Here is a 27184-nt window from a genome sequence, read left to right as displayed (position 1 = left end):
GCTCAGGAGAGAGGCCTGGAACAGATGGTCCCTCAGAAGAACCAACCCTGCCCACATCTTGTTCTTAGACTTACAGCCTCCAGAACTGTGAGAATAAACTTCTGTTGTTCAAACCTACCAATCTGTGGCACTTGGTCATGGCAGCCGGAGCAAGTTCTTTCAGCAGCTTTCTGTGCTGCCGGGGAACCCAGTGCAACTAACTGCTTGCCGTCCCTGGCCCCACAGATGTGCTCCTGGGGCTCCTCCGCCCAGCTCTACTCTTTGCCTGCGTCCCATCTGCTGGCTCTTCTCAGACACCACACTCTAAGCCCCACCTTGAACCACAGCTGCAACTGTCACAGAACGAAAGGTGGCCAGCAGAGATGAGCCTGCTGGAACACCTTTTAAAATTCCATTGGTTGTGCTCCTAAAGCAAGTCCATGGGGAGCACACCATCCAGGGCTGATGGTCCGATCTTTGAGGAGCAGACTGGACACCAGCTTAAGTACGAGCACCTGTGTCCTTGACAGTGTCAGGAACCTAGAACCCAGAAAAACTGTGGAGGGTAGAAACAGGAGTGTGTGGGTACCCCCGCCCCCCGTGGGGTGTGTGTGGAGGGGAACAAGGCCTGTGGGGGAGGGGCCACACAGGATTGGCTGAGCAGGAGCCTGAGACATTGACATTCCAGCTTGGGGAGCCTGGGAGGTTTCTGAGCAGGAGGGAAAAGAGCGAGTGGGGCAGGCCCTGCTGGAAGGCAGGGAGATAGGACAGGGCCTGGGCTTCCTCCAGGGCATGGTGACCTGTGCTCCTCAGATGCTTGGGCCCTCCTGCTGACTTTCACCTGCTTCACCCTTGAGCCCACGTTTCTGGCCTTCCTCTTGGAGTCTGTCCTTCAACTGCTCTTCCCTGCCTTTGTAAGGCACCTTCTATGTCCAGCTGCAGGGCCAAGAAGGATCTGACCCCTTTGGCCAGGGACAGCGACAGGTGGGCTGAAAGATGAGCTACTGAACATGATCCTGAGCACCGGGAGGGGGGACCGGCTCCATTTCAGCCCCTCGCGTCGGTGAGCATGACTGCGCAGCTTTATATAGCTCTGAGAGCCCTATATAGGTCGGAAGCGAGGTCTCCCTTAGGCAGAAGAGCCCTCACGACGATCAGGTCTGGCTGGACACATTCCTCGCGCTGGTGCAGTCGGGTCACCAGAGGCGCGGCCCACCCCACAGCCGGCAGGATGCCCAGCAGAACTGTCCGCTACACCCGCTACAGCCCACGGCAGAGGCGCCGGCGGCTGTTGGCTGATCGCAGTGTACGTTTCCCTAATGACGTCCTGTTCTTGGACCACATCCGCCAGGGTGACCTGGAGCAGGTGGGACGCTTCATCCGGGCTCGGAAAGTCTCCCTGGACACCATCCACCCCTCAGGTGAGTGAGCACCAGAGGGACTGGCCGTGGGTCTATCGGGCAGCAGGAGAAGGCCAGCAGGAAGGACCAAGCATCTGCCTCAACCTCACCCCCTCCCCTCCCGCCCTGCCCAGGCCTGGCCGCCCTGCATGAAGCTGTGCTGTCGGGAAACCTGGAATGCGTGAAGCTGTTGGTCAAATACGGGGCTGACATTCACCAGCGTGATGAGACGGGCTGGACACCCCTACACATCGCCTGCAGCGACGGGTACCCTGACATAGCCAGGTGAGGGGGGACCAGGGCTGCAGAGGCTTTATCCCAACCCCTCCAGGCCTCAACTGGCCCCCAGTACATAGGCTCCCAAAAGATGGCCCTGGTGGTGCAGGCAAGAACCCTGAGGGGTTCTGGAATGCTGTTTCTGCCCCGTGCTCTTAGAGCAAGCTGGGAAAGCAGGCCACAGCTTCCAGAGGGTCCGGTTTCTTCCTCCGCACCCTTCCCGGAAAAAACAGACAGGTGACCCCAGCCCTACCCTGGGGTGGGGGGTGAGCATCCCCCAGACAACCCGGCTTCACCCAGGGCTGCCCTCTGCACTCCAGGTACCTCATCTCCCTGGGGGCAGACAGACACGCCGCCAACGACGACGGCCACTTGCCCTCCGACCTCATCGACCCGGACTTCAAGGACCTGGTGGAGCTCTTCAAAGGGGCCAGGATGGACTGAGCCGGCCCTGCCCTCCCGGGGCTCCCGCCTCCCCGAGAAGTCCGCGCGTGCCCGGGTGCCAGGACGCGCCCGCCGCCCAGGCCCCAGACCTCGGGCACGACCCCACGCCCTCCGCTCCGGCCTGGCTTTTCCTCCAGGTGAATTTTTTACTGTGGCACTTTTTACTTTTTCAATAAACGCGATCCCCAAGCCTGCGGTGGTGCCTGCTTACTGGGGACCGGCTCCTGGGCGTCCGCGCTGCGCGGGGGCCGGGGGAGCGCGGGCGACACCCCGCCGCCTCAGCCCCGTGCCCGCGTCCGCCGCCGCCGCCACCTCGCCCGGTCCCCGCCCCGTGGCCCGCTCGCCGGGCGGTCACGTGGCCCACGCCCTGCGCCGCGACTGCGCGGCGGCTGTGGCGTCACTTCCGGCCGGGCCCCAGCTGGCGGCGGCGGCGGCGGCGGCGGCCGAGTCCGGGCGAGGTGAGGCGGGAGGCGGCGCAGGGGGCGGCGCGCGGGCTCGGGGGCCGCCGGGGACCGCGACCGGCTCCGCCACGCGCCCGCGCCCCGCCCCGGTGTCGCCGCGCAGTCGCCTGTGCCGGCCGGGTCGGGGCGCCGCGGCGAGGGGGAGCGCCGGACGGGCGGGCGGGGGTCGACGGGTCCGGGCGGGGCGCGGGCCGTGGCCCTGCCGGGCACTCGCGTGGCCCACCCTTCCCCGCGGCCCGGCGCCGCCGCCGCATCTGCGGAACGAGCGTCCCGAGGATGCCCCCGGTGCCGGCGGCGCCCCAGCCGTGCCGTGCCTCAGTTTCCCCCCGTGCGCCGCTTTGCCTTCCCCGCGCCCCCGGGCTCCCCGTGCTGTGGCGCGGCGCTGGGTCCGGGACCTCGCGGGGGTGCGGAGGGCGCTGCGGGAGCCAGGGCTGCCCCCTGGATCGCGTCCTAACTGCGAAGGTGGTCCCGGCTCTGCTTCTCCTCGTCCTGCGCCCCAGGGTGCGTTCCCAGAGAGGGTGGTCTTCCAGGGGACCCCCAAGGAGGAGTAAGATAGTTTTGGGCAGAGGGGACAGCGGAGCTAAGGCCCGGAGGTGTGAGTGGGGACCAGTGAGTGGCCTTCGGGGGGAGTGTCCAGAGCATTGGGAGAGGGTGGGAGGTGGAGCCCGAAGGAAGCGGGAGCTGAGTCCTCCCAGAGGATGTGGCCGGAGGTGGGGAGAGTCAGGGATGTTGAGGTTTCCAAACGGGACAGGGATGGAGAGGAGGGTGCACACGCTCAGGTCTGTCGCTCTGCCGCCACCGCCCAGGAAAGAGGGCGAGAGGGTGGGGCAGTGCTTAGCGGCTTTGCCTGGGGGTCTTCAAGGGACCACCAGGCCCCTTTGGTGTCTGTTGCAGCAGTAGTCTGCTGGCTCCTGCTTGGGGAGTAGATCGTTTTCTAGAGGGCTTATTGGCTGGAAAAGACAGAAGATGAACGGAAAGTGGAGTCTGAGAACATTTGCGTATGGGAAACTGCAAAGGAACACAGAATGACCAGGAACTGCATCATCGATGCCAGCTCTGGAACATCCGTTGTCACGTTGCAGGACAACAGAGTATCACTCTAGGCCTGTGGCTGTGTGTGGGAAAGCGTTTGAGACTGGGAGGCCGGAGAAGGGTTCTGGTCCCCTCCCCCGCACCTTGTGCTCTCTATCCTACCCCCCCACCCCCACCCCAGAAGTCTCTGAAGCCCTTGGATCCTGTGGAAGAGGAAGGTTCTACATCCAATAAGACCCCCTCCCTGTCTCCAGTGAAAGGCCAGTCTCTGATTAGAGCCACATGGATGTCATTGGGGAGTGGGCATTTCAGGGAGCCCAGGAACCTGCTATGGGGTGCAGGCAAGAGCTGAGGCAGACTCTGGGGAGATTCAGGTTAGCCACCGCTTTTGGATCCAGTCCCTGCTGCTGTGGCCTTGGGGGCCCTGGGAGGGGCAGGGGCTGGGAGTCACTCAGGGCCCACCTCTGCTCTGTGGCAAGCTGCTTCCCCTCTGAATTGGGGCTGTCAGGGTGCCTTCCTCTTGGCCCCACTGTAGGGCTGTGAGCAGTGTGTACAGCATCCAGCGCAGTGGCCATCCTGTAGTTAGCTCTTGCCAGATGTTCGCTGTGGCCGGCGGCAGTGTTCTCGGTGCCCTGCACTTCTCTGGGCCTCTATCTCCCTGTGAGTGGGCGGGCTCTCTGTTCCAGTTTGTGCAGAACTGTCCTGTTTCATGCTCAATAAGCAACAATACCCCTTTCGTTTTAAAAGTGTCCCATTGGACAATACAGTATATTGTTGCCCTGTTTGTCATCGTATTGGATAAGGAGCCACAGAGACCTCTTTATGTGGCTTTGCTTCTGTCTCTGGTGGAGCAGGAGGGCCTGGTGAGCATCCTTGGGGGCTGCTTCCTTAGAAGAGGATGCTGAGGCCAAGAGGTGCTTGCCTGGGGGCGGCAGAGCAGGGATGGACGGCATCCAGCCACAGAGTAGTCCTGGCCCCCTAGGCCAGACGGTCAGAGAGAGCAAGCAGTCAAGTCCCGAAAGTTTCCCCACACTGTGCAGTGGCAGGTGCCAGTGGTCCTGTGTCAAAGGCTATGTTTAGGATTAGGGGGATAGCAGCAGGTGACACCTGATAAAAACACAGGGCCTGGGGGTGTGTCCCACTGACTAGTGACTTGGGGGAAGGGTGTCGATAGTTTCTACCCAGTCCCTCTGCACCCACCCCAAAGCTGGGGAGGCTGGCACAGGAGGTTGTCCCAACATGGGTGAGGTGTGGAGGTCGGCGGGGGGGGGGGGAGGCAGTGGGAGGGGGCAGAAGTAACTGAAGAGTGTCATCAGATCTGCGATGCCAGCCGTCGTGAGCTGCACCTTATGTCATATTCCACTGTCAAAGAAAACATGCTGTCACTTAAAGCTGGACATGTTAGCAGTTGCCAGATGCAGCCCAGTTTCAAAGATATTATTAGAACATGGGGGAAGAAAGTATCCTAGAGGCGATGGGATGCGGCATATGTGACCGAGGGGTTGTGCTCCCGTGGTGAGGGAATAATCGTGTCTGATGATTGTGACTGAAAGAGGGAGAGAAATGACGGGAGGGATGTGTCTGGGGTGCTCGAGGTGGCTTTGCCAGACATCCCTCCCCTGTTTTGATCTTGGTGGTGGCCTGGGTAGGATGTAGGCTAGGGAGGGGTCTCTGGACAGACTCTCAAGATTTCTGAAGTAGGGGTCCTGTCACTGGGCCACTGCCCAGCCCCGGCTCACTCTGGGTAGAGCTCCCCGCCCCCTTCTCTCCCATGATTGGCCTTGGTCAGGCCACTGCTCACCTTTACTTGGGCTGCTGATCAACAGGTGGTGGGTGTTTGCCACTTCAGAGGCTGCACCTCAGATGGCTCTCCAAGGCTTGGTGGGTCTTTTTATGTATCCCTGGCCTATGCCATCCTCTCCAGCCCACTCATCACCAGCTGCAGTCCTGGGCCCCTCCACATCTGCCTCTTTAGGGACTCTGCTCCCCAGTGTCCTGCTTCCTAAACATCCCTCTGCTCAGCTGGACACGACTGCCAGTGTGTTCATACCTGGCCTGGATGCTCTTTGCCAGACCATTCTTGCTGAGGTCCTTGGAGATTTTGTCATTGCTGATCCAGTGGTGACCTCTCAGTCCAGGCCCTGCTTGACCTCCAGCTACCTCCTTGGAGGGTCTTCCTCCTGACCTTGTGGACACCACCCCTGCCCTGTTTCTGCTTCTCCGGCCCTTGCTGGCCACCTCTGCTCCAAGCCAGTGCCTGTCCCCAGCCCCTGTCTTTTGTCCTTTCAGGTCCAGCTTGTGTTACTCAATGTCAGTTGTACAATGCGCCCCGAGGTTGCTGTGATTGGTTCTCAGCCATGTCTTCTCTTGTAGGAAGAGGCTTGGTGTGTGCTGCTGCCTTCCAGGGCATGCTTTTCCCCTTGGGTAATTACAAGTGGTGATTTTCCAGCTGTCCTTGTACACGTCTCAGGTTTACGTACCTGGGAGTGGAGTGGCTGAGTCCTAGGTTGCGCACATGAATTTTTTTTTTTTTTTAAAGATGACCAGTAAGGGGATCTCAACCCTTGATTTGGTGTTGTCAGCACCACGCTCTCTGAAGTGAGCTACTGGCCATCCCTATATAGGGATCCGAACTCATAGCCTTGGTGTTATCAGCACCACACTCTCCCAAGTGAGCCACGGGCCGGCCCATGTGCACATGTATTTGATTTTGGAACGGGGATCCAAACCCTTGCCCTTGGTGTTATAACACTGCACTAACCAACTGAGCTAACTGGCCAACGCTTGTTTGATGAACTGATGTGGGGAGAGGCTTGGAGAGGGCCTCCAAGGTGGAGACCTAGTGGAGACCAGCATGATTCCCTGGAGACCCGGTGCTCAGGGCCAGCCTTGGCCAGGCCTTGGGGCCACAGAGATGAAGGGTGTCAGGCAAGGCATCCAGATAACACCAGCATGGCAGGTGTGTGCGGGCCATTGTGTGCGGCAGGGCAGGGCAAAGGGGTCCGTGGAAGCGAACTTCCTTGGGAGGAGGTGGGGCTGTCAGTGGGAGCTGGGGAGGGAGTGAGAACCTGAGCTGGGCCTGAGAGTGTGAGCAGGGCCAGCAGGGGGACCCCAGGCAGCCAGGAGCCACTGAGGCTGCACCACGAGGAGGAGCACCAGGAGAGGGCGGGCTGGAAAGCAGGTGCCCTTGATAGCCTGGGTAGGAAAGGACAGACTACGGGGGGCCAGAGGAGGTGTATGCCCGGCCCAGGGCAGGGCAGGGAGCTGGCCTGTCCACCTGGCACCTGATCACTGCTCTTCTCTGAGCATATCTGTCCTCTATGTGTAGTCAGAGCCCCCCCCACTTCGTTCCTCTGCCTTCAGCCCCATGTCCCCGTGGGACCGTCAGGCCAGAGAGGGCTTTCCCTCTGTGCTGTGGTATTGCTGGGCTGGTGGCCTTGGTGAGAGGATCGTGGGCAGCGAGGTCCAGAGTTCAAGAAAGGAGACATCACTTTGTTTTTTTGTTTTTTTTTTTTAAAGATGACCGGTAAGGGGATCTTAACCCTTGACTTGGTGTTGTCAGCACCACGCTCACCCAGTGAGCTAACTGGCCATCCCTATATGGGATCCAAACCTCTGGCCTTGGTGTTATCAGCACCGCACTCTCCCGAGTGAGCCACGGGCCGGCCCCAAAAGGAGACATCACTTTGTGAGTGAGCTGGGCCCTGCCTGGACGTGGCGCCTGGTGCGGGGCACAGAGTTCTATGTGCCCTCCCAGGAGCTGGCTTCACAACTTCTTGCTGCTGTTCTTGCCCTTGGCCCATGGGCTTGTGTTCACCTGTGGGGGTGCCTAAGCACTGGCTGGTTTATGTGATGGCTGAGGGGGCCGGAGAGGAAGAACCCAGAGTGCTCCATCACTCCTGGCCCTCAGCGAGGGGCTGCGGCTCCATGCTCTGGGCTGCATGAAGCCCTCGGGTCCCAGGGTGGACAGGGAGGCACTTGTGCTGAAAGCCCCCTCCTGCGGTTAGGGTTGTCCCCTGTGGAGCAAGGCTAGGCTTGGAGACTGCATGTGGGGCTGGCCTCCTTACCCTGGGGTTGTGTGTCCTCAGCTGGAGAGGGGACACTGTCCAGGTGGCCAGTGTGAGAGTCTGAGCCTCAAAAAAGACCCCCTCCCCTAAGGCTATGAAAATCCCTTAGGTAGAGAGAGATCGGGCCTGGCAGCTCCCTCCAGGGTCATCTCCACCCCGAATCCCCCAGTTTGGTTCTGTCTCCAGGGCTCTGACTTGGTGCACACCTGACCCCTCGGAGCCCCAACCCCAGGGGATAAGGAAGCTGTGTTGGGGATCCAGGTCACCATCAGGAAATGCGTCCTCATTTCACCGATGGAAACTGAAGCTGAGCAGAAGCAGTGTGGGAAGCCCTGTAGCCAGTGAGGGCAGTTAGGGTCATTGGGACCCCTGGGCCCTTTCCTACAGAGAGAGGCTGCCAGTGACTCTGAAAACAGGAACATGCTCCCGAGGTGTGTGGGGAAGGGGATCTGGGGCAGTAGTGCTCCAGGTGTGGGGCTGAGGGTACCAGCCGAGCTCACAGAGCACCAAGTTGTACGTGTGTCTGGCCAACTCGCCCCTCCTGTGCCCTGGCCCCCCATCTGGCTTAGCCTGCTGGGGTTGCTTGGAGCCCGTCGGCTGCCTGTGGCTGGACCCCAGCCTGTGGGGGGATTCTCTGGTAGGCAGTGGGGCCACACAGTTCACGGCTGACAGGGAGGAGGACATGCGTGCTGCACCCTCTCCCCACTGCTGGAGAGGGCGACACTCCGTCCCACTCCCGTGTTCTGGGGCTCCTGTTTCAGAGGCCAAGAGGATCTGGCAGCAGAACACTAGGACTGGACGCCCCAGCGATGACCAGGTGGGTCTTGGGTGGGGTGGCCTCTGCCTGTGGGTGGGGGGTGGGCCCTCACTCTGGCTACTCCCCAGCCTCGTCCTCATGTGCCGGGTTCCCCCAGTTCCCCCGTCTCCAGAGTCGTCTACAACGGCAAGAGGACCAGCAGCCCCCGCTCTCCCACTAACAGCAGCGAGATCTTCACCCCTGCCCATGAGGAGAATGTACGCTTCATTTATGAAGGTGTGTGTCCTGCTCCTCGCTGCGTCCACTCCACGCGAGCCCTCCAGGGAGCCGGCTCTGCTGCCCAGCCCAGGCCCCAGACCAGAACTCCCTAGAGTCTCTTCCTGTCTCCGTTGTCTCCTGCCCTCTGTCGGGCCAGTCAGGGTGTGGACAACCCCCTACACACTTCGGGGGGCCAGGCAGGCTGGGGGTGGCAGAGAGGGCTCTGTCTGGTGAGGATTCCAGGTTCTGATAATGGGGGCAGTCTAAGAGGAGGGTGTTGTGAGTGGGCAGCATCCCAGAAGAGGTGGCATCTTAAGCCAGTGCTCAGCGCTCGGGGGGTTTGCTGGGGACAGGAGGGGACTGTTGAAGACAGACAGGCACACGCAGCTGTGAACACAGGGTGTGTTGCAGAAGTGTCCCGGAGATGGTGTGGCTGGGACTGGGGGATGTGCTCCAGGGGCGGGGCCGAATGGAGGTGCACCGTGCACCCTGCACCCTGAGGCTCTGGGAATCCAGGTTGGGGTCCAATGGGCCTCTGTGACCATAGCCCTGGTCAGTCATCTGGGGACAGGATGCTGTGGAGAGGGAGTTAGGCAGGGGGCGGGGGAAGGGGGCTTCTGAGGAAGAGGGAGGGTGCGGGTAGCCAGGAGCTTCAGGCAGACGCTCTCCTGGCTTGGACAGTGACCCTGGGGCTGGGGCTCCGACCACACCCATCCCTGTTGTCCACAGCCTGGCAGGGCGTGGAGCGAGACCTGCGGAGCCAGACATCAGGCAGCGAGCGGGGCCTTGTGGAGGAGTATGTGGAGAAGGTCCCTAACCCCGGCCTGAAGAGTGAGTGGGGGCTGGCCTGGGGGGCTCAGCCTGTGGGCTGGGCAGGGGGGTGTGCAGAAAGGCCGCCGGCTTCCCATTTTCTGCCTCCCAACGTCCTGCTGGGTTCCAGGGCTTCCACAGACGGGGGTCCTGTGCCCACCCTGACCCCACTGTCCCTTGCAGCTTTCAAACCCATTGACCTGAGCGACCTGAAGCGCCGGAACACGCAGGATGCCAAGAAGTCCTAGAGCGCCTGTGCCCCTCCCCTGGCCTCTGGAAGATCAGGGTGCACTGATGTTGGCTTCCTCCTGTCCTGTGGGCCCTGTTCCTGGGTGGGGGGAGGGGGCTGTGCTCCAGTGGGCTGCAAACCCTGGGACCCACGAGATTGATGGCCGAGGCCTGACCCTCCTCCCTGAGCCCCCTCCTCTCCTCTCTGGGGGGTCTCAAGTTGCCCCCATCAGTGGGGTGCCTAGGCCCTGCCAGCCCCTGCCCTCTCCCTGGCCTACGTGTGTCTTTGGAGCTGCCTGGCCTTGCCTGCCCCCCAGGGGCCCTGACTCCCCTTGTTTCCTGTCACCTGCCACTGCCCTCCACCTCCCTATCCTGTGCTCCTTCAGGATCAGAACGGAGAAGATGAGGCCTCTGTTGTCTCCCAAGCTGGTGGGACTGGGCCGGTTTTGTCCTTGAGGTGGCCAGGACATAGAACAGGGCAGCCACACCCACATCCAGCTTGGGTCCCCCATGGACCCTTGCTGCTCCTCTGGCCTGGATACCTTGGGGAACTTCCCCCATCCCCCTCCATTCTGGCCCTTCCCCGCATCAGCATCAGGATGGCACCAGCTAGCTCTCTAGGCCTGGGACACTACTGGGCCCCTCAACAGTACCACCAGCAGCCAGGCCTGGCCTCCTGGTGTCTGACCCTGTGGCCGCAGTAACCCCCGTGGGCAGGGGCACTGAGGCAGACCCTGAGGTAGTGGTGCTGCTGGGTCCACCTGGCTCTCGAGTGTACTGGGAGGGTCACCAGGGCCCCTTTTTCTTCACGTGCCCTCTGAAGGCCAAGTGTCTGTGTGGCTCTGGAGCCTGAGCGTCCACGAATAAAGGCAGGTGGTACTGGGATCGGCCTCCTGGGGGTGAGGTGGTGGGGAGGTGAGGGCGTCCTCGGGGGGAGAGGCTGGGGCTGCTCTTGGCAGTGGGCTCCCCTCTGCTACCCTGAACCCACCCTCTGGGCATGGTCTGCAGACCTTCAGGTCAGTAGGCTCTTTAGCTGTCCATGTGAAGGGTGGCTGCTGGGCCCCGGGGGGGACCCTGTTGCAGTCCATCTTCAAGCCTGGAAGCGGCCCTGGAAAGCCAGAAGCAGAAGCTCCTCCTGCTCCTGAGACAGGAGCCAAACTGGAATTTATTTCAGGAACACCCTTTCCCAGAGGAGTATTCTGGGGCTCGAGAGAGGAGTAGTGGAAGGACTGTCTGATTCTGCCGTAGGCACTCGCAGGCGCGGATCCTGAGCCAACGCCCTGTAAACACATGGCCCAGTGTAGTCCACGGGACCCGGGGGCCCTCTCGCCAAGGGTTTGCCGAGCAGGCTGGGGCCACCAGAGCTGCCTCCCGCTGCCAGGCTGAAGGGGGCCGGGTGGCCCAAGGAGCACCATGGCAGGGTGAGTGGGCGTGGCTCAGGAGAGCTCCTCACCAGCACATGCCCCTCACGCCCTGGCCCTGTGCTTTCTGCCCGGCATCGGCCACCCCGTCATCAGAGGCACTGCGATGCGAGCTTGACCATGCTCTGGGCTTGAACTTGGGCCCAGCCAGGGCTGCACCATGTCCTAGATTGGGTGCCAGTCTGGGGCCTCAGATTCTTCAGGTGGCAGTGGTACCTACATCCTGGGAGTTGTCCAGTGCTTGCTGCCTGCTGCCACTATTAGTTGCCTCATAGATGCACTTGACCTGGTGCTCAGCCTTGCACAGAGAACCTGACCTACAAGTCTCCAGGAGACCCTGGATCCTGCACTCTGGTGGCCTTGCTGCAAGCCCTGGGGCACATCACGCAGCTAGCCCGCCTCAGTTTCCTCATCTGTCAAGAGGCCTCTCCCTCTCAGGGGTGCTGCCAGCCCCAGCAGCACACTTGGAAATACGTGAGGGGAGCCTTGTTGAGAAATCAGTGTGATTTTGGCTCCAAGTGTCCTGTGGGTCATTCGTACTCTGGGGCCCAGAATCTGGGCCTTCCCTGCCCCAGTGTCCTCTGGCGTGGGTGGGACCAAGGGGCCTGCAGGGTCTCTTCACTGCCACTCTCTCTGCCAACTGGAAGCCCTCGCTTGGGGTCTTTCTGTCAAGCACACCTCGGAGGAGAGGATGGCCTGGTCGTGCCGTGTGCTGGGAAGGGGTGGGGAGCACTGAGCCCCTTGATGTTGCTGGCATTGCCGCAGCCTGTGTGCTGCAGGCCTTGGAACCCAGTGTTTGGATGAGGGCACTGGAGGTGGAGGCTTTGGGACAGGGTGGTCTTGGCCCATGGGGGTGGGGGAGATGGGACAGGGCAAGACCGGACAGGATGGGATGGGTGAACAGGCAGAAGTGGGGGTAAGTGACAGGAGGGACAGGGGTGGGGAGGTGGTACCCAACCCACCTTCCCTTGCATGGATTGCCATTTGTGACTGCAGGAGTTCGCCTACTGGAGCAAGAACTCTGTAGGCACAAAGTCGTCTTTGCACTCAGGCTGGAAGGGGCACATGTGAGGGGCTCACAGGCACCCATCGCCCAGTGTCCCAGCCCGGTTCCTGGGGAGTCACTGTCTCCCCATCCTAGCCTGGCTTGCTGCGCCATCACCTCCTTGTAGTGTCTGAGTTTTGCTGGGGATACTCCCCTTCCCTTTTTACAGTGAGGCAGCTTGGGGAAATGAGGCAAGCACCCTCGTGGAACAGGCTGCGTCCATGTCCTGTGGCACTGTGCACCCATGCGTGTACACATTGCTGTGCTTTCACATCGACAACTCTGGCACAAGTTTCATTATCCCGATTTACAAATGAAGAAATGACCTCCTTCCGGGCATTCTTAGGCTTTTATTTTTATCAAACTTTTAATTTTGTTTTTTGTTTTTTTAAAAATTTTTATTGAATCAAAATTGAATATACAAATTTTGAGGGTTCAACATTGAGATATGTTGATCAAATCAATATTACTAGCATATATGTTGTTACAAATCGTAATTATTATTTATGCCCCTTGTCTAATCTCTCCCCTTCCCCCTTTCCCTCCCCCGTCCCTCTCTAGTCACCCTAGATTTCTTCTCTCCTCTGAAAGAATAATGGTTACTCTGGCGCCCAAATGATCTGTCCAATGCTGAGAGGTGTGATCAGGTCCTTCAATACTATGATAGAGCAGATGCTTCTTCTGTCACTGTGAAATGGGCTCTGTGGAGACAGACATCCTCCTCCTTTCTTTATCTCTGCTGGTGACTCTCCTTATGTCAACTCACTCCAGTGGCTGGCAGACGATTTGCGTGGCGGTTGTGGCATCTAGCTGCCTTCATGGCAGCCATGGTTATCGTGGTGGCTGTGGTGGGCCACCCACATGGAGAAGATGTTTTTGGCATGCTCCTTGGCGCTGGCGATGTGCCTGGTTGTAGAGAATGTCTGGTCTCCAGCTCCATACCCCAGGTCCCCGAGTGGGCCCTGAGGCACTGGCATGGTGTGCCTGGTTGTGGGAGGGGGGGGGTCCAGTCCCCTTCTCCAGGCCCTGGGTTCCCAGGCAGGCCCCAAGGCACTGTCATGGCAAGCCTGGCTGTGGGAGGGTGATCCAGTCCTCTTCTCCATGCCCCGGGTCCTTGGGTGGGGCCCAAGGCACTGGCGAGGTGTGCCTAGTTGTGTGTGGTGGGTTAGGTCCCTAGCTCCATACCCTGGGTCCCTGGGCAGGCCCCGAGATGCTGGCGCAGTGAGCCTGGTTGTGGGAGGGGCGTCCGGTCAACTTTTAATTTTGTAAATATTATTGAGTATGTTTATGCTTATTGAGCATGAACAATAATTCCCTGAGTCATCCAATATACCCTGTTTATGCTCCCCTGATGTCTGAAAATAACATATTCCAGGTGGGTTGTTGACTCAGGCTGGGAAGACAATGTGTTTGTGTGCTCCAAGTCTCTCAGTAACAGCCCCCTCCATGGGGGCTCCATTTTTGTGTTCTTTCATTTTTGTGTAGAAGGCCCCTGGGGCATTTGGTGGTGGCATACCCCACAGTGTGCATTGGGCTGGTGGCACCCTTGTGGTGTCAACAGGCTCCTCTGTGAACAGGTGAGATGGGGAGGCTTCATGGAATTTATAGGAGACTTTGGATGTAGAAGGATCACTCTGGCTGCTGTGTAGACAATGGGCTTAAGGGTGCAGAGCAGGAGCAGAGGGACCTGTTAGAGGGCTACTTCAGTAGGAGCAAGAAGTTGGGCAGTGTGAGCAGCTCGGTGGACATCCAGGTGGAGGTGACTCGTTGAAAGCTGGGTCTAAAATGGATTCAGGAGGGCCATGGGATGGTGATCTAGATTAGGAGTGAGATCTGAGTATTGATGATTTTTAAAGATTGATAAGGAAGCCAGAAGGATGGGGGCCTGATCCCTGGGCACAGCATCCAGGGAAAGGAAGAGGTGGTGGGAAAGGACTGAAAGCAGGACAGGGCAAGGTTAGAGAAAGAGCAGACAGGAGGGCCTGGGGCTGAGGACTGCTACGGCTTCCAGGAGGCAGCAGAGCCAGCTCAGAGTGGACCCGCAGCCCCAACCTTCTCCTCCACCCCCCCGGCCTGAAGACCACGTTAAACGCCTTGGCTGATTCTGCAGTTTGTATTTCTATTTCTAAATAACACACGCGAATGCTGCTTCTTGATCTTTGCATTTGTTCTCTCCCTCACGTCGAGCACATCCCTGCACTCTTCCTGTCCCCTCCCTCCCTGGACACTGCTTTTCCTTTCATGGCTTTGGTTACATCAATGTTGGGTGTCTACACTATCCGTGTTTATACTCAGAACTGAGCCATGTGGTAAATTGTGATTGTTTTTTCTTTTCTGCTCAGCTTTTTGTTTTCCTTGCAGTTGTTAATTGCCTTCTTTTTCCATTTGCTTAGTTTTCTTTTCTTTTTTTTTTTTTTTTAAAAAATGACCGGTAAGGGGATCTTAACCCTTGACTTGGTGTTGTCAGCACCACGCTCAGCCAGTGAGCGAACCGGCCATCCGTATATGGGATCCGAACCCGAGGCCTTGGTGTTCTGAGCACCGCACTCTCCCGAGTGAGCCACGGGCCGGCCCTGCTTAGTTTTCTATATACAAATCACTAAGTCCTGAAATCTCCACCAGGTCATCTACATCTCTACTCTGTGTGTTCAGTATCTTTTATCCCCGTGAGGGTTTCTCTCCTGAGCCTCTGCCAGGCTTGCGGTCCCCTCCCCCTGTAGCTGTCCCCTTGACTCTACCAGGTTTGATCTCTGATTATTGTAGTCCACATCTTTGTTTTTCTTGCTCTCCATTCTCATTTTAGTGATGTGTGTGTCCACACACACCAGACATCAGGGGGTCACACACACAAGCTGTCTCTTCCAGCCACGCACACATAACTCCCTCACACACATATCCCTCCAGAACACGGCATCCACACACCAACTTCACCTGGCATACACACAGGTGTGCATTTCCCTTTCTCCATCCTCATGCCCAATCACCCTCCCTTCACACCACATGCATGCACATGCGCAAGCACACATGCACGGCTAGGAGTACCCGTGCGTTCCTTGGGGGGAAGGGGACTGAGATACAGGACTGAGGTAGGGGTGGGAGGGAATGTAAGGAAGGGGAGTGGAGAGAGATTCTGTGTGGGCGCAGGGCCTAAGGGCACCTGGGCTGAGTGAGAAAGTGGGTTCCTCCACCCACCCACCTGCAGGGCTACCCGGTCAAGGCTGGTGTTTATTGGCTGGGGTGAGTCGAGCCTCTTCCAAGCCCCCACCTCCTCCCCTGACTCCACTAACCCACTCCAGTTACCTTGGGGATGGTGCCTGGGACGGGGTGAAGGAGGCCAAGGGCAGAGGGACTCAGAATGGGGGGGGCTCTCAGGAGGCCCCCAGTGAGCAGCATACTCCCCAAGGCGGCCACCAACCCTGAGCTCAGCTGGCGTGAAGGAGAATTTACACCTCCTTGTGCTAAGGCCTGGGGCCTGGGGCCTGGGCAGCCTGGTTCAAGAGCTGGCCCCATGCCTCAAGGTCAGGGGCCTCCAGCAGGTGCAGCTGGCTGGACTGTCCCCAGGCTTGGCAGCCCCGCCAATCACAGGAACCAGAGCAACCCCCAACTCCGGGTGCCAAAAAGGCCCAGCCTTGCCTACCACAGCCGCTGGCCTGTCCCTCCTCCCTTCCCTCCCTGCTGTACCCTGGCCTCGGTGGGTAGCAAGGTGAGGCCCCCCTAGGAGGGCCCCAGTGCCTGGTGGGTGAGTAATTCTATTTACCTTTCCTGAGAGGCCTCCTGTCCTTTCATTTGCTCCAATTAGCCTGGCTCTGCCTGAGTGGCTCCAGCCCACGTGGGCCGGGCAGGGGCTGTGGGCACCTCCTCCCCCAGGGCCCAGCAGTCATCTCCCATCAGCTCCTTGGAGCACAGACACTTGTCTGGCTCCTTCCCCACCCATGCATACACCCCACCAGGCATCACAGCACCTGTTGCAGAGCTGCCCTAGAGGGGTGACCACAGGCTCCTTGTGGACTCCCACTCCTGGACCTGCCTCTGCCCCAGCTCCATGGTCCTGGGTGGCATGTCTGAGCCCAGGATGGCAGAGCCTACATCAGACACATTGTGCCCCAGGTGGTGACTTAGACTCGGCGTGTGCTCAGGACAATTGGATCCCCACCCTAAAACACCTCCTGGCTCTTCCCATGTCCAGCACGCAGGAGGCAGCTCTTTCCCATCCAGTGTCAGCACTCCCTGCCTGGCGAGCAGGGTGCCTGCACACCATGCATGGGGCAAGGACTGGAGGGGCAGGGGCCTCTCTGCCAAGTGGCGGGGGCTGTGCAGAGGTTGGTAAACTGTGCTGCTGCCCCTGTCTGGACATGTGGCAGTTTGGGGGGCCTGTTTCTCCCTGCTTCAGTCTGCCTCATGGCCTGTAATTGCTGGGGTGGCTAGAGCTGGGAAGAAGCAGAGCCAGGGCTCCTAGAAGGGGCGACTCCTACAGGCAGGAGTTTCAGATGTGCCCTCTGGGTAAATGCAGTATTCACACAGGCTTGGTAGGACTGTGATGCTAGTGACCTCCCTCAGCCATGTGCCCCCCCATGTCCGTCTTGCTGAATGGTGACCCTCTGGGGAACGGGGGGCCAAAGCTTCCAGGGGACTACTGAGTTGAACCAGGACAGGAGGGTGGCCAGAGCCTGCTCAGGCAGGGACAGGTACTGCTGGCCACCCTGGGGACAGACCCCTCAGGGGCTCCGACTATCTGTGAAATGGGGGCAGTTGAAGGGGCTCCCTCAAGGGAATGACCAGTGGCTCCAAGGCCCAGGGCGTTTCCAGCCAGCTCTCCAGGATGTGCACGGCGGCCATGCCTCAAGCTCTTTATTGTTGAACGACACACATTTCCATCCACACGGGACATGCCAACACATGGGGTACAGGCACGCGGCTCATGGTACAGCTCCCCCCACACCTGACCCTCGCCCACCCATCTGCCCCTGCCCCCAGGACCAGGGCCGATGTGGGTAGGGGAGGTTGCACCCTGCTGCGGACAGCCCTGCTGTGGGGAGAGGTGGACGGTGGGTCCTCCATCGGGCTCCCCGGCCCCTCCAGCCTCGGCCGGACATCCAGTTCTGGGTTGTGCAGTGATGCCCTCTCTGAGCGCCTGAGTCCAGCCCCAGCTGGGGCTCCAGTGGGGATTCAGAAGGGGCTCTGAGCCAACCCAGGGAGGCCGCTGGCCGAGGGGGTCTTCACAGTGTGGTCCTGGCCAGCCCCGTTGCTGCTTCCACCCCTCACAAGCCGCAGCTTCTCGCTGGGGGGGCCGTGGCCAGGCCCGGCCGGGGCCGCGTGGCTGCTAGCGAGCTGCTCCTCCCGCAGCGCTTTGCCTATGCGCCAGCGGTGCCAGCGCCGCAGCAGCTCTGTCTGCACCTGGGGCACGGAGATGCCGACCCCTCAGCCCTGAGGTGAGCTCTGTGCTGGGGGTGAAGCCACCCGCCCGTCACCACAGAAGGTGCTCCCTGAGGACAGGGCTGCGGCTGACACGGGGGGCCCTGATGCCCATCCCTGTGTACACTGTGCCCTGAAGAGGCAGGAGCGGGAAGTGCGGGCCTGTGTGCGGGGTGGGGTCGTGACCTCAGAGCCTCCCGCCTACCTCCTTGTTGAGGAAACAGTAGAGGACCGCCACCAGCAGGCCCTGTAGAGAGAGGGAGGTCAGGGGCAGCCCCTGGCCCAGGGCAGGGGCAGCCCGGGGGGCACACACCTGGAAGGAGCTGAGGAAGAGGTCGAAGAAGAGCTTGGCAGAGCGCAGGGTGCCCTGGGCGTGCTCGTCGGTCACGAAGGCGAAGACCACTTCGTGGACCCCCAGCAGGGGGATGAGGGTCAGTGTGGACTTGGCCAGCCTGCAGAGGCAGAGCCTGAGCCACCCTCCGCCTGGCCTGGCTCCGCCCCCAGGGGCCTCGGCGTCCCGCCCCCAGCCGGCCTCTGGCCCTCCAGGGTCTGCGGGTCTGAGAGGTCCTGGCCCACCGCCCGCACCCACCGGAGCTTGTAGTCAGTGTAGTGCATCTGGTGGGCTCGCAGTTTGGCCATGAGGAGGAGGATGATGCGGACAAAGATGAAGAAGTTGATCTGCATGAGGACAGCATAGTCAGGGCCAGCCCCGGCCACCCCCGCTCTCTCCTGCAAGTGGGCCTGGCAGCCAGACCAGCCCTGGGCCGCAGGGGCCTCCAGCCGAGCAGGGGCGGCAGTGTCCTGAGGAGGGCCAGGGCTTCCCTCCCACCCCGCAGGCAGGACCCTGTACGCCTCCTTGGGGCCGGCAGGTGCCTCGTTCCCTCACCAGGATGGCCAGGAAGACGGGGAAGCGCAGGATCCACCAGAAGCCCATGTTGTTATTGCTCGTCCAGCACCTGCAGAGGCAGGGCTGCTCACGTCCTGGGGCACACGGCCACCCAGCCCCTCAGCCCCCCACCTTGATAGTGCTTCAGAAAAGGAAGGGAGGTCACAAATGACCATATCCCCAGGCACCAGATTTGCCACAGCCCCCTCACTGCCTCTGGCCAGAGCCCCGCTACAGGGCCCTGCCACCCTCAGTCCCTCTGCCTCCCCCAGGGCCACACTCCACATGAGCCCTGCAGCACCGCTGGGGTGGGAGGGGTGAGCATTCCGGTGGCCCCACGCCCGTCCTCCAGTCGGCTCATACTCACTGCACGTTCTCGAACAGACACTTGACCACCGCCCAGGGGATGACAAACAGCATGGGGGCACCTGCAGGGTGGAGCGGCTGTGGGCCACAGCCCTGGCCAGCCCGCCCCGCCCTCTGTGCCAGCCCACTCACCCCAGCCAATGCCCATGTAGAGGGTGAAGAAGCTCCTCTTGGGCAAGGTGGCAAGGCCCAGCAGGCTGTGCAGGTACACGCCCTCCACCAGCAGCCAGCAGTAGTTGGCCACGACGCCGTACTGCATGAACACCGCGGCCACACGGCAGCCAGCCACCGCCTGGGCAGGGCGCGGTGTGAGTGGGGTCACACTGCCACCTGCCCTCCCTGGGCCCACCTGGGCAGGGCCGGGGCAGGTGCTCACCCCGCTGCTGAGCCAGACGCTCACACTGAGGTCATCGCCGATCTTCTGGCTGTAGCGGGTCTTGAGCAGCCTGTCGATGACCAGCACGGAGCTGGCCCTGAGCACGAAGGACACGAACAGGTTCACATGGATGTAGTTGCGGGTGCAGTGCAGCTTGCTGTGGGGACAGTGAGTCAGCGCCCACTGCCCTGCCCACCGTGGGCCGTCCCTGTTGCTGGCAGGCAGGCAGGTGTACCTGAGGCCCAGCAGGATGGCCAAGGCGAGGAGCAGGGCGCCCAGGGACAGCGTGTAGCCCACTGTGTACATCACCTGGAAGCTGCTGTACATCTTGGCCACCTCCTTCTGCAAAGCACAGTGGCTAGTCAGGGCTGGGGGGAGCCGTCTCACCTGTCCCCAGCCCAGTCCTGCCGCATGTCCCCTGTCCACTATGGGCTGACCTGGACCTCGATCTCCTCGGCATCCATCTGGCACTGGGAGGCGTTGCGCCATGGCTGACCCCGGGGTCCACGCACCCACTGCCCGTCGGGCCCGCACCTCTTGAACACGAGGCGGTGCTGCACTGGGGGTGTGGGAGCAGGCTCTGGTCAGCACCCACCCCCAGGCCAGGCCCCTCAGCCCCCCAGCCCCTCCCTCTGTAGTTACCTTTGTGGTGCCAAGGCAGGTACCAGGGGCAGGAGATGTTGGCTGTGGTGTTGGGAGGGGTGTCGGGCCAGCAGGAATACTTGTCGAAGGTTCTATTACAGACCAGCTCTGCAGAGGCAGGGGAAGGTGGGGCAGGGGGAAAGGGATTCCCTGAGCAGGGCCTGGCCTAGCAAGGACCCCTCTGGCCTTCCCTGGAAGCCCCTGGGCTCTGTCAGCTCCTCTCCAGGCACGCAGCCCAGTGGCTGCCTCCCCACCTGGGCCTGGGATGGGTCTCCCTGACGATCCTCCAGCCCAACCTGGTCCTGAACTCCAGCCCTGCCCAGGGCACCTTCCCTTGGAGACTGCCCATCTCAAACATGCCCCAAACCCACAGTGGGGTCCCCCTCCCCAAGGACCTTCTTTTAGCACCTTCCTCTTTGGGGGCTGAACCCCAATTCTGTCGGCATCCTTCCCAGGCCCAGTGACGGCCCTGTGGCTCCCACACCCTGCTCCCCTCTGCCCAGTGCAGGCCACCTCCCTCACGGTGGACTACAGCACCAGCCTCCTGGGTGGGACCTCCTGCCCCGGTCTCTGCCTGCACACCAGGTGGACATTGGAACTTGTCCAGATCTCGCACCAGTTCCCTGCCCAAGTCCTCCTCTTCCCCAGGCCCTGTGCGCTCTGCCAGCCCTCTCGATTCCACCTCCCCCAGCACCATCTGCCCACGGTGAGCTGCCTGGGGCACCAGCGCAGGGAGGGCGGCGAGCACACCTGTCCTGGGCAGTTCTGCCACTTCCGTTATTTCCCGGCAATGTGGCCTTTGGCAAGTCACTGGCCTCTGTGGGGGTAGGCGCTGGGGGGTGGTAAGGCCCCCCCCGGCAGGGTTGCTCCCAGGGCTACGTGAGCACCCAGGAAGCCCTCCCATGATGAGCGCTGGGAGGCTCCAGTGGGGGGCTCACCCGTGGGGGGCGGCAGCAGGCTCAGGTTGTGGTGACACTGGTCGCTGTAGAGCTTCCACTTCTCAAACAGGAAATCCATCACCTGAGCAGATGGGGCCTGTGGCTGGGGGACAGATGGACCAGTATCCAGAAAGGGGGAGGACAGAGGGCAGGCAGGGCAGCACCCACCCCCTATGTTGGGGGTGGTGGCCGGGCTCACCTGGCAGGCTAGCAGCAGCAGCAGCAGCAGTAACAGAGCGCAGTGCGGCCGGGCGGGGGACATGCCTCCAGGCAGCCAACCCCCACATCTGGCTGGGGCTGAACGTCTGGGGCAACGGGGTCCTCGTGAGCGAGCACGCTTCTCCGCAGGGGCTGCCAAGTGTCAGAGCAGTGGGCACTGGAGACAGTCCTGACCCATGGGGTGTCCTGCTCCCCTAAAACCACCCTCTGGGCCTCGGAGTCCTACTAGGAAGGGCAGCTGGGAGGCAGGAGGCGCTGCGAGCGGTCACTCCTTGCCAATGCGGGGTTGGGCGGTCCAGCCAGCCCTCACATGCCAGAAGGCCTTGTCCAGGGCCATGGGGTGGCACCATCTCTTGCCACCTGCAGCTGTCTGGCTGGCGGCTCTGACAGTCCCAGAGCCCCTTCCCTCTGCTGGTGGCAGCCACCCTCCTTCCTGGTCAAGCAAAGCTCTCAGAGGGAGGACCAGCCTCTGCAGCTGCCTGCCTCCTCCCTCAGCCTAGCCCGGCTAGGCCCAGCCATCCCCACCCTCCCCACCCTCCCACACTATCTCAGCCCCTGGGACAGTTGGCCCGCTGGCCGACCAGACCCCAAGTGGGGACCCAAGGGTTGGGGTGCTCGGCCCAGCCACCACTTGGTCCCCAGTCCCATGGTTAGCAAGAGGGCAGCGCTCCCATGCCGGGGGCCAGGTGTGTGGGGCACAAGCACAGGGGTCTCTGTCACATGCGTGCCCCCCTCCTGGGACTGGAGTGTCCAGTGGCCATCCAAGGCTCTGGCTTCCTGGGTCCCATGGGGCGCAACAGGCTGGCCCGCTGCACGTTCCTTTGAGATTAGCGCTGCTGGCTGCCTGGGTCCTGGACAGGGATGAGGACACTCCTGTCCTGGTGCTGCCAGGGTTGGGAGGCCACAGTGCCTGGTGCTGGGTCAGAGCCAGCACCTGAGCTGGGAGCTCACGAGTCAGCCCTTCGCGGCGCCCAGAGCCCACCTTCTGCTCCGACTGAATTCCGTGGGAAAAGCAGGGAGGGCTTCCCCGGGGCCTGCTGGTGCAGCCGTAAAAGTGACTCGCTGCGAGTCCCCCAGGACTGCGACGGGCCCTTCTTCTGGGCACCTTTGAATGGAGTAAGAGGGGCGGATGGATGGACGGACGGATGGCTGGCTGGAAGGCAGTGCCAGGTAGAAACCGGGGAGAGAGGGGGAGCAGGGGGCAGGAGAAGGGTGAAGAGGCGGCTGTGGCCAAGGGCAGGGGGCCTCTGGGCAGGGCTGGATGGCTGTCCGCGAGGGACAAGCCCAGAGTTCAGCCTCCTCCAGTCAGAGTCCAGCGGAGCCCTCATGGGGCCTGCTCAGGCTGGGCCTCTCCTGCATTTGAGCCCTCCCGCCTAAGGGGACCTGAAATGCTGCTGTGCAGGGTGACAGCTGGGCCTGGTGGGAGGCAGGACCCAGGAGGTGCCAGGCCAGGAGCCATCCCGGCTCAGAGTGGAGCGCTCTCCCCAGTGGCCAGGGCAGCAGGCAGGTGGAGGAGGGGCAGTTTAGGTGTCCCCAGCCCTGGGGTCACCCAAGGGGCCTTATCTCCTCCTAATTCTGATCAAACAGCCCCATCTGCTGCCGCTGCCCTCAGCTGCTCAGGCCGCTGAGCTTGGCTGGGCCAGGCGCAGCCAGGAGCAGGCCTCTCTCCTGCTGGGCCTGGCCCCCTACCCAAAGAGGCTGCCGGACTCCTTGGAGGCCCTGGAGGAGGGGGGCGGGCAGGCTTAGGGTGCAGGCGCAGTGAGAGCGACAGGACTGGCCAGGCAGGTGGACAGCAGAGTTGCAGGCAGGGGACATGGGGAGGAAGGACACTGACTGGTAAGCTGTTCCCTGCCTGAGAGCTCTGCAGCCGGCGGGGAGGACTGGGCAGTGGGGTGAGCTCCCTGGGTGAGAGGACGGTCCCCTGGACGCAGCGCGGGCAAGTCTGGCTCTGCCTCAACATCCCCATGGGAGAAACGGGCTGTGTGGGTGCCTGCCTTGCCCACCTCCCGGGGCGACCAGGAGAACACAGTGGCTGCTCATGCTGGGTGGCTGCCTTCTGGGGCTCAGTTAGTCTGGGGACCCCAGAGACAAGCAGGGCCCAGGGGCAGACAGACCTTCCTTCGTGGGCCTGGGTATGTGCGGGGAGATGCTCCATGAGAAGGGGAGAGAAGGTCGGGAAGGTGGGGCTGGGCATCCTTGAAGATCTCTTCCCACCCAGCTCTGTGCCCACAGGCCATCAAGGGTACCCCAGCTCAGGCACTCCCAGCCCTGGGTCCCCAGGGGTCAGGGCCTCAGAATACAAGGGGCCATGGGGCACCCCACCCCGTGTCTGTGACAGAAACCTGGGCAGGGGCAGAAGTGGGCGTGTCCTCCATCCCGTGCGGTGGTGGGGAGGGTGTGGGCAAGGAGATTTCTAGACACTTCCCTCAACAGCGGGCGGTGTGGACTGACCTCCAGCTGTGCAAGGTGGAGGTTCTGGGGTCCTGCCAGGGCCACCTAGGTGTGAGGCTGGCTCCAGAGGACAGGGCAGACGTCACTGAGCCAGTTCTGGTGCTGGGACCAAGGGCACATAATTTAACTCCCCAAGGAGGGTCCCCGCTTCCCCATCACTGAGGATTAAATCAAGTCAGGAGAGGAGAGGGCTTTGCCATCCGAAGGGAAGGACTGACAGCCAATCTGTTTGTCATGTCCAGCCCCCCACCCCACCATGGTGGAAACAGGACATCCCAGAGGCAGCCACCAGCCAGGGGTACATATTGTTGAATGAACGGGAGGATCAGAACCTGGGCCAACGAGGCGGCCAGAAGCAGAGGTGACACTGGGGGGTGTCCACTTGCCGCAGCTCCAGGCGTGGCCTCTTTCCACGTTATTACCCGCCCTGCACTGAGCTGGTGGGGGTGGGGCGTGACCATCTGGGGACCCGACCCTTCTCCCCTCACGGCCAGGTGACCGAGCTTTCTCAGGCCCCAGACTGTGGGGGACACAAATATCGGCAGAGGATTGGAGATGGTGGAGGGGGCTCCCTGAGGGCCCCTTCACCCACGGCGCACAGGCCCCACCACCCGGGGCCACTCGGGCTTGCTGCTGCCCTCACTGCTGGCTGGGTTGGCACGCAGGCACGTCCCTGCCCCGTGCTGGCCCTGGCAGAACGCATGCCTCTTGAGTGCTCTTGGCTTGGCCAGTGTCCCACCCATTTCCACTGGGAGGGGCTGAGGGGCCCCCAGACCCCGACTAGGGAGGGGTCCCCAGGACGCCTGGACTGCCCATTGGCCAAGGCAGGCAGCAGTGGGGCTCCCCACCCAGCGCCAGGATCTGAAGGGGAGGGGAAGGGGCCTCCCCCAGCTTTGGGGAATCCCTGAGGGTTAGGAGGTGAGAAGGGGGATGTTTTTGTGAAACCGGAGAAGGCCGAGGAAGGTCATGGCCCCCGGGGCAGGATCAGGGGCCACAGGCTGTTGACAAAGCCTGATTCCTGTGTCCTCCTCCCATGGGGGCGGAGCAGGCCTGGGATGAGGGCCAGGGTGCACCGACGCCCCCACCAACCTTATGCCCCCAACACAGAAGGACGGAAAAACAGCCCCGCCGGTCCTGGAGGATGCGGGTGTCAAGGGGCCCGGGGTCAGTCGGGTCGGGGTCGGGGCGTGACCCGCGACTGAGACAGGGAGGGGACCACTGGAGAGGCCGAGCGGGCAGGGCAGCGGCCTCGCTCGCCGCGGGGCCAAGTCACAATGTGCGCCCGGGAGAGGAGCGGGCCAGGCGGGCAGCCCGGGCACCTGGGCAGCCCCGGGGCGGGGGTGGCGGGGGGGTTGCTGGAAGAAGGAGCGAGTCCGGAGCGGAGTGTGGCAGCGGGACGGAGCGCCTGGCGGCCAGCGACACCCCCGTCCCCAGGCCGTGCTCCCGGGAACAGAACAGCGGAGGGGCTGAGACCCCAGAACGTGCCCGACGGTGCGGGCCCGGGTGACCGTCCGGGGCAGGAGGGCGCATCCCCGGGACCGGGAGCGCAGGTGTCCGGCCGGGTCGGACGGCGACACCCGGGGGCCCCGCGGGCAGCTCCCCGCTCCCCCATCCTGCGGGCCCCCGGCCGCGCCCGCCCGCCGCCCCCGCACGGAGCCCGGTGGGCTCCTGGACGTTCCCTCGGGGTCGCGGCCCGGGTGCTCACCGCGCGGCGCCGCTCCGGGCTCGGGCTGGGCTCCCTGCCGTCCTGCGGGCGCGCTCGGCTCAGCGGCGCTGCCCGATCGGGGTCGGCGCCGGCTCCGCGCCCGCGCCCCGCGCCAGCCGCGCGCAAACTTTCCGGCGGCGACACTGGGCGGCGGCCGCGGAGGCGGAGGCGGTGGCGGAGGGGGAGGGGGAGGGGCGGCCCGCGGTGGGGGAGCCGCGGCCGAGGGTCCCCGCGCGACCCCCGTGCCCGCGCCCTGGGGCTGCCGACCCGCCGCAGGGAACTAAGGCCCCCGCCCCGCGGACCACGATCCTGCAGACCCCGCCCCGTGGACCCCCGCCCCGCCGACCACGATCCTGCAGACCCCCGTCCCGTGGACCCCCGCCCCGTGGACCATGATCCTGCAGACCCTGCCCCGTGGACCCCCGCCCCGCGGACCCCCGCCCGTCGCCCTCTGTACATAGGCTCCACCCAGCGAACCTTGTCCCCCGACTGCTATCCCTCGGATTTCTCCCCTCGGATCCTGGTCCCGCGGACCACGATACTGCAGACCCCGACCCCAAGGACCCTCACCCGGTAGACCCCGATAGACCCGAGCCCCGTGGAATTCTCCCCATCGACTCCGGCCGCTGGACCCCCGCCTTCAGACCCTCGCCCGGCAGGGGGCGGTCATGGTGGGTCCCAGCTCCCTGCGGGCCACGTGGGGGGTGTGACTCAGCGGCAGGAGGGGCTGGTTGTGGGGCCAAGGTGTGTGGGCCGCGTGGACGGCAGAGCCCGAGGCCCAGGGCAGGCGGCCCTCTGGGGTGCCCCCTTAACCTTTTCTGTGCCACATCCCAGGTCTCAGGGCCCTTAAGCCCCCTCCAGAGGCACTCACTCTACAGCCCCGGGGACACAGAGCCCTGCCACCACTGCTCCACCTGCTGGTCCTACTCTGTCCCTCCTGTCCTCCCCAGATTGCCTCTTTTCCTGAGAAGAGAGAAGCCCCCAGCCAGAACACCTGACTTCTACCCTCAGACTCACCCTCCTGAGGACATTCTCTCCTTCCCCAGTGCCCCCAAAGCCAACACCCCACCCAGGCTTTGGGGCCAGTCCCCAGAACCTTAGCCAAACCTCCCACTTCCTCACCTGCCATCCACCCCATCCTCTCCTCCCACCTGCCCAGTCTCCGCTCTGTGCTCTGTGACCTCAGAGTCACCAAACCCCATGGACACTTTTGGGCCTCATCTTTCCAGGCCTCTCAGCATCGTGGGACACTGAGAATCATGGTTCCTTCTAGAAAGTTCTCTGGGTGGCTGTAGCTTCCTGGATGGGCACTGTCCTCCTCCCACTTTCCCCTTTTCTCCACTCCCGTCCCCTCACCCTGGAGAGGTCTCCCTCCCACAACTCCTGTCTCCCACCCCAAAGTCTCCCCAACCTGATCCTGTTGCTCGCGGTGGCACCTCCTTCAGCCACCCATCTGCTGACCCTGGCAGTGGCCTGGGACTGTCCCTCCAGCATCTCCTGGCTCGCCCTCCTGTGTTTCCCTGGAGTCCATCTGGTCTCCTGTCGTTGTCAACCACTGTCTTGGGGGCCCTTCTCTCCTTCCCTCTGCTTCTGTTTGAGGGTCATGGGACTCCGTGCCCCCTCATAGCCTCTCCACCCTGGAGTCCCCAGAGCAGAGCTGAAACTGGTCTCACTGCCGCGGGTGGTGCCTGCAGCTAGCTCTGGTGCTTAGCACACCTCCATGACCTGGAGAATGCAGGTCGTCACTCCCCTGCATGGCCATACTGTCTGAGGACTCGGGGACAGGGGTGTTCCTGGGGGAGCTTTTGCCTTACAGACACCGTCCTCACCAGCCCATCTGAAACCTGCCCCCAGATCAGCCTTCTGTTTTGGTTCAGGCAATGGCCAGAAGGCAAAGGTCAGAAGGCAAATGCTGTAGAAGTCTGTGTCTGTTGCACGGGGGCAGCCTGTGCAAGGCTGGGGCAGGTGCCCATTGCCCCTCCCTGCCCTCCTGTCCAGCTCCTCCCTGAGC

At 62.2% G+C, this 27184-nt stretch overlaps 3 protein-coding genes across 3 annotated transcripts; 2 read left to right on the top strand and 1 right to left on the bottom strand.

Moving 5' to 3' along the window:
• Positions 1-1092: 1092 nt before the first annotated feature.
• PPP1R27 (protein phosphatase 1 regulatory subunit 27) lies at positions 1093-2293 on the top strand. The gene is made up of 3 exons (XM_063081073.1): positions 1093-1400; positions 1514-1664; positions 1976-2293. Exons 1-3 carry the CDS (start codon positions 1211-1213, stop codon positions 2097-2099), a joined length of 465 nt encoding a protein of 154 aa, XP_062937143.1. The 5' UTR covers positions 1093-1210; the 3' UTR covers positions 2100-2293.
• A 453-nt stretch (positions 2294-2746) lies between these two features.
• Positions 2747-10597, top strand: MCRIP1 (MAPK regulated corepressor interacting protein 1). The gene is made up of 5 exons (XM_063081312.1): positions 2747-3061; positions 8421-8476; positions 8574-8692; positions 9404-9505; positions 9668-10597. Exons 1-5 carry the CDS (start codon positions 2837-2839, stop codon positions 9730-9732), a joined length of 567 nt encoding a protein of 188 aa, XP_062937382.1. The 5' UTR covers positions 2747-2836; the 3' UTR covers positions 9733-10597.
• A 6747-nt stretch (positions 10598-17344) lies between these two features.
• On the bottom strand, positions 17345-21072 carry GCGR (glucagon receptor). Its single transcript, XM_063081203.1, has 13 exons — positions 20998-21072; positions 20799-20901; positions 19861-19968; positions 19656-19777; positions 19454-19560; positions 19219-19375; positions 18975-19134; positions 18844-18904; positions 18477-18546; positions 18180-18268; positions 17904-18042; positions 17796-17837; positions 17345-17572 (listed from the first exon to the last, which is right to left on the bottom strand). Exons 1-13 carry the CDS (start codon positions 21058-21060, stop codon positions 17345-17347), a joined length of 1449 nt encoding a protein of 482 aa, XP_062937273.1. The 5' UTR covers positions 21061-21072.
• Positions 21073-27184: the final 6112 nt, after the last annotated feature.

Source organism: Cynocephalus volans, chromosome 16, assembly GCF_027409185.1.
Source record: "Cynocephalus volans isolate mCynVol1 chromosome 16, mCynVol1.pri, whole genome shotgun sequence".
NCBI lineage: Eukaryota > Metazoa > Chordata > Mammalia > Dermoptera > Cynocephalidae > Cynocephalus > Cynocephalus volans.
The sequence above is the reverse complement of the archived record's forward strand: the minus strand, read 5'-3'. Positions and strand labels throughout refer to the sequence as shown.

Bases quoted from the DNA above. Each gene is read 5' to 3' on its own strand.
- MCRIP1 (XM_063081312.1), top strand. From the start codon at position 2,837: ATGCCCCCGGTGCCGGCGGCGCCCCAGCCGTGCCGTGCCTCAGTTTCC. The intron at 3,062-8,420 runs GTGCGTTCCCAG...CTCCTGTTTCAG, and splicing joins TCCTCGTCCTGCGCCCCAGG to AGGCCAAGAGGATCTGGCAG. The intron at 8,693-9,403 runs GTGTGTGTCCTG...TGTTGTCCACAG, and splicing joins TGTACGCTTCATTTATGAAG to CCTGGCAGGGCGTGGAGCGA.
- PPP1R27 (XM_063081073.1), top strand. From the start codon at position 1,211: ATGCCCAGCAGAACTGTCCGCTACACCCGCTACAGCCCACGGCAGAGG. The intron at 1,401-1,513 runs GTGAGTGAGCAC...CGCCCTGCCCAG, and splicing joins GGACACCATCCACCCCTCAG to GCCTGGCCGCCCTGCATGAA. The intron at 1,665-1,975 runs GTGAGGGGGGAC...TCTGCACTCCAG, and splicing joins GGGTACCCTGACATAGCCAG to GTACCTCATCTCCCTGGGGG.
- GCGR (XM_063081203.1), bottom strand. From the start codon at position 21,060: ATGTCCCCCGCCCGGCCGCACTGCGCTCTGTTACTGCTGCTGCTGCTG. The intron at 19,969-20,798 runs GTGAGCCCCCCA...CTGCCTCTGCAG, and splicing joins CCTGCTGCCGCCCCCCACGG to AGCTGGTCTGTAATAGAACC. The intron at 18,043-18,179 runs GTGGGTGCGGGC...CTGCCTCTGCAG, and splicing joins TACACTGACTACAAGCTCCG to GCTGGCCAAGTCCACACTGA.